General features: G+C 35.6%; 1 protein-coding gene across 1 annotated transcript; it reads right to left on the reverse strand.

Moving 5' to 3' along the window:
* Window positions 1-1,544: 1,544 nt before the first annotated feature.
* LOC103133268 (GTPase IMAP family member 4-like) lies at window positions 1,545-5,197 on the reverse strand. The gene is made up of 2 exons (XM_007545042.2): window positions 4,868-5,197; window positions 1,545-3,014 (listed from the first exon to the last, which is right to left on the reverse strand). The coding sequence occupies exons 1-2, from the start codon at window positions 4,893-4,895 to the stop codon at window positions 2,173-2,175; spliced, it is 870 nt and encodes a 289-aa protein (XP_007545104.1). The 5' UTR covers window positions 4,896-5,197; the 3' UTR covers window positions 1,545-2,172.
* Between the last annotated feature and the right edge of the window lie 391 nt (window positions 5,198-5,588).

Genomic DNA, 5,588 nt, shown 5'->3' on the forward strand with positions numbered 1-5,588 from the left:
CTATGTTACAGAGTAAACACAAATAAAACATGCTTTATCTGTGGCATTGTTCATTAAAATGGCACGTTTCTGATGTATTCAAATTAAATACAATTGGTTCACTTAATGATATTGTATTAGGGATTAGGTAATGCATTCAGAAAGTACTTTTACTTTTAATACTTAAGTATTTTTAAAAGCCAGTACTTTTTTACTTTTACTTAAGTACAATGTTAATGTGGTAGTTTTAGTTTTACTTGAGTACATTTTTGTCTGTGTATTTGTACTTGTACTTCAGTAAATTTTTTGAGTACTTTCTCCACCACTGTTGATACCAAAAGGAAGCTAAAAATATAACAAACTTTATCATTTACGCCTTAACTGCCCGCAACACAAGACTGTTTATGAATAAACAAAGTAGTTATATTACCGAAGTGAAGATGAGCTGTAGCTGAGGTTCAATCCCAGAAAACAAACGTGGTTTGATGCCAAAAGTGAAACTTTTTGAATCTTCTTCCTTTCTTTCTATAATGGCAGATCGTGAGGAATTTATGGGTAAATGCCGCCACCTACTGTCCATGAACGTGTAACAGCAATAGCTCTCACTTGTTAAATTCTGTTTTTTAATTTCGCATTATTGAAGATAAATAAATAATGCTTGCATTATTATATAAAATTTCTCTTCATTTACTACAGTTTCCATTATTCCTTTTAGACTAAATTATTTTCATTCTCACCGTTTTCCTCAATTTCCTTTTTCAGATTTGCATCACAATTCATCAATAAATGTTCTACATGTTATTTCCCTCCACATCCCTCATATTTATCTTTATCTTTCCAAATAAATATATACAGTAACATATATTATTTCTTCTTATCTGTCTCAGCATTTTTAATTAATACTGACTTTTGTTTTTGTTCCATTCTCATCTTTATTCCATGTTTTTTTTTGTCATATTTCTAGTTCTTCACTTTTATTAAATACTTTATTTGCCCTCTGCTTTCCCAAAAGGAATTCTAACAGATTACATTGTGATCACATACAATTACTACATATTGTGATGCTATTCTGATTTTCCATATTGTAGTTTTGCATTTGCTGTAAACTGTCCTTTCCTTGTGTCCAGCTGAAGGTGGTGGAGGTGGTTGGTGCCTGGTTCCCTTCAGGACTCAGTAAATGTTCAGAAGTTCTTGAGGTGATTTATTTGCTTTATCCTTTTTGTTTTAGTTTAGGAACCAGTTTCCCTGTTCAGACTGTCCTCCCTGCTGTCAGGCTTTAACATTCCCACTTCCTTTTCCAGAGTTGTTTTTGGTCTGAAATGTCTTTACAAAGAAAATAAAAAACTAGAAATAAATGTAACTTTTTAAATCGTCAAACCACGTCTCTGTTATTGGTGCTGATGGTCTTGGGTACAATTCCCATAGCGATGTTTATGACACTTTTTGGTTGCTCTGCCCAGTGAAACGTGAATTTAAAGAGCAAAGCACCAAATAAATCTTTTACCTTCAGCTGCCACAACCATTAGAAACTGAAAAATGTGTGAATACAATAAAAGGAGTCAGACTGTATTTTAAGCTCTCTATTTATTAACGTGTTAAAACATGGATAAAATATTAATAAACTTGTTTACACACAATCTGAATGAATTATATGGCAGAGTATGCAGTCAATCATGTGATTATAAAATCCAGTTGAGTCAAACTCATTTTATAATATAATTCAAATAAATTACATTACAGTTAAATTCAGTTCATTTCACAGCGACTGGTAAAAATATCATTCAAAGGAAGAAAGTTTTAGTTTTCATCCGTCCCTCATCCTCAGGATGAATGTAGTGCAGAGGTCAGAAACTCAGAATAAATCTTCATCAGAACCCAGATAAGTTTATACAGAAACAAAATATAGAATCAATGCTACATAAATATTTTATAAATTAAGGAGGAAGTAAAGAGTTGAGGCTGTTGTATCTCTTTTAGTGGCTTCATTTCGAAGAGACTCAGCTAAATATATAAAGTTTGAGTCGGCGGTACAAGATAATATGTTGTAAGTCATCTTCAGACATTCACACATTCATGCTCTGATATTCAGGATGTTAATGTGGGATTCAGCATGTTGCCCTAAACACAGCTAACATTTTAATCAAGATTTAATAAGCTGCAGCCAAAACATCAGACTCATCCAGGTTTTCTCTTTCACTGCTCCAACCAAAGCCTCAGGATCTGCCCAACAACAACTCCACCAATAGCTCCAACAGCCACTCCACCAAACGTTGCTGAAGCACCCAACCAAGCACCTTGGATCAATGAGTTGTTTCTCTCTGCCTGCCTTCCTTCATCTCCAGGATTATTACCAGGATTTTCTCTGCGCAGTCGTTCTGCTTCTTCTTCCTTGGCTCTTTGTGCCTCCCTGAACATCTCATTGGTGTAGAAACTTCCTCCATTTTCTCCATTTCGTTGAACCATCCTGTTGATCTTCTGCACCAAACCCCTGACTTGACCAGGATCCTCAACTGTGTTGTCAAAGACATGATATTTATCTTCAAAATCCTGGAAGATGGAGCACTGACTGATGATCTGTTTTAGAGGCTGGGATGTTTCTAACAGATTTTCCATCGTCATGTTTTCCTCTCTCAGCTCGTCTCCATGGGTAAACAGGACCATGGTGAATCTGGCTGCTTCTTCTCCAAACATTTTCTTAATTATTTCCACTATTTTTTCATCTTCTTCAGTGAATCTGGTCGGTTGGAGAACAATCAGGAACACATGAGGACCAGGAGCCGCCATGCTGATGCATCTAGTGATCTCTTCATCAACCTCTTCATTACCTTTACCTGTCTCAAACAGACCTGGAGTGTCAATAACAGCCAGATTTAAGCCACCAAAGCTTTTAGTTTTCTTCTGACAGGTTGTTGTCACAGAGGAAAGAGAGAGTTTAGACTGAAACAATTTTCTCCCTAACATGGTGTTTCCTGCTGCACTTTTTCCAACTCCAGTTTTCCCCAGAAGAACGATCCTGAGGTCTGCATCCTGTCCAGCTGTTGGAGAATTAGAAAACAATAGACTGAAAACATTTTTTCAGATATAAGTGGAAACTAAAAATGGGTTTAGTGAGACCAAATGTTTCATGGCTAGATTTATTTATCTGGAAAATAATTTAGGTAGATTACAGAACTAAATAACTAAGAAAAAGTTAAATCCTATGCCGATTGTCATTTCTTATGGAAATTTGTTTTAGCAAATATTTTGTAAATAAATAGTCTTATAACCACTGAAGTGTTGGATCATTTGGAAAACCAAAACAATAAATGCACCAAACATAGAAAATGTTCACATACCAGCTGAGCTACCTCACGGTTTTTTGTATATTGATAATTTAATATCCTTTAACAAACTTAGTCTGTACATCATTCAATCAGATGAAGCTTTAATGTTTGGGGGAAAAAACATTAAAGCTCATTACTTTAACCTCGACTTCCATCAACTCCTGAGCTGACATATGGGCGTAAAATCCATAAACATCATCTAAGCGTCTACTTTAAACTCAGTTGACTGATGATGATAAAGCTTGTTTAGTGAGCGTGGGGATCTATTTTCTGCTGTCTGATACTTAGTTGCTTCCTTAGATTGTTGTCGAAAATTAGACTTTATTTTCCACCAACTTACCTGGCAAAATAAAAAAATAAAAGTAACAACACATTATATTCCACAATCTTACAGATTATTTTTTCCACAGGCCTCCCTAACTCTTCTCTGAGTCTGAGATCTCGTATTTCTTTTTCATAATGTTTCTATTATTGGAATGGAAACATCACAACGGATGTCTTCTGCTGGTTATCAGATCTTAGGTCATGTAGAGGAACTGATAGAATGCTACTTCTCTGTTAACTCAGGTCAGCAGGTAGGAAACATGGACCTGAAGTACGACTCGTTCAAAATATTTTGCCTATCTTCTTTGCCTTCTTTGCATGGCTGTCTTTATCTGACAGCAAAAATTATCAGCTCTGGGCAAAATATAGAGGAGCATTTGACCCAGACCTGTAGATGGATATGAGGTTCAAAGTTGTTGTTTTTTTTTTTTGTTTTTTTTTACATCAGTTGATTGGGGGAAAAAAAACATTGTCCACAGATGCATAAATACTGAATTTGGGCCAGATGAGGCACAAAAACAGAATTATAATTTCATTTTCAGGCAGATTTCTCTATGACCGGGCCTGATCACAGCCAAAGCAGGTTGTTTTGTTTATCTTTCAAACAAAAAAAAGCTCATGATCCCAGCCTGACCCTGAGCTGGCATATGGGCATAGAACACAACAGATCTGAATGCTGGACCAACTGACTTTTAAATAATGTTAGACTTTAACAGTCTGGCAACTTTAAATAAAGGTTAGTAGAGCTGATAAAACCTTCACTCACTCTATCATCCGAGTTAACTCTGTGGTTTTAACATTGGATTAAACCTGCAAAATTTACATTGAAGATCTCTAAAACATCTTCAAAGGCTCTTTGGTTCTAGAGTTCAAAGAACCAAAGAGCCTTTGAAGTTGACAAAAAGTCATTGAAATATCTAAACATTAAAAAAAATGTAAGACTAGTTTTTAAAAATATTTTCTCAAAGGTAAAAAGAAAATACCTTCATGGCATAGAAAACAATTGTTGTCTTTGCAAACAAGCAGAAAACAGCCGTCTGTTATCGCTGTTACTTGTTAAATGTTGGAGTTAGAAGGTAATTACATTAAGGAAAATACTTTTTAGTATTTTTTTTTAGATTTAATGAATATCAAATGGTTAAAATGCTGTTTCTGTACAAACTCTTAAAGATTCATTATTTAAATGTTTTTCTGGTAAATAATGTTTCCCCATGGACATTATAATGAGTGAAACTTCTTACCAAGTCGGTCGTAGCTGTTGTTGGCCATTTCCTCTGTTCTCTTTCAGGTGGTTGATTTGTGATGTTTTGCTGTTGATGACTTGGTCGTGGATAATTTTACTTTTTAATTCCTGCTGTTTTATAGTCTGACTCCAAACTCCTCCCTCTGAATCCGACTGCAGTCACAGTCAGAACCAGACAGGACACTTTAAGTGGAATGTGATGAAGGAATGTGACAGCTAAAAGTTTCAACAAACACAGATAGATCAGCTCATATGATAGAAAGTTATATTTAATTTAGCAAAATTAGTTTATAATGAGGTTTTCATCAGTTCAATAAAATATTTTACTTGTCCATTAAAGTGTCCGCTGTTTTCAAAATGTTTCGGTCACCTATTGTAACTGTACTTCCTCTGGTTTTTGCTGCTGCCTGTTTTAAGGCAACTGAGAAGTAATGTTGCAGGGATAGTAACTCCAATATGACGACACAGACACGACTTTTTCACAACGTTTAGCCTTGGTTTATTTAACACCTTGAAAACTGCAAAAGCTTTAAGCCCTTTACTGACTTATAAAAACACTGTTCTGGTGAACTGCTAGGTAACCACTCCCCTCTGCTGCACCTTTCTGCAGCTCCTCTCTGCTTGTTAGTGAGGAGAACCAGGTGGACTCAATCTCCTAGCAATCAGAGTGCAGCTACTTTTGGTGTGACTGACCTGTCACTCCTGTTTGACAGCATGAG

Source organism: Poecilia formosa, unplaced genomic scaffold (assembly GCF_000485575.1).
Source record: "Poecilia formosa unplaced genomic scaffold, Poecilia_formosa-5.1.2 Scaffold2477, whole genome shotgun sequence".
Lineage (NCBI taxonomy): Eukaryota > Metazoa > Chordata > Actinopteri > Cyprinodontiformes > Poeciliidae > Poecilia > Poecilia formosa.

Excerpts from the sequence above, each read along its gene's own strand:
- LOC103133268 (XM_007545042.2), bottom strand. The coding sequence starts at position 4,895 with ATGGCCAACAACAGCTACGACCGACTTG. Across the intron at positions 3,015-4,867 it reads CAACAGCTACGACCGACTTG|CTGGACAGGATGCAGACCTC; the intron begins GTAAGAAGTTTC and ends ATTCTCCAACAG.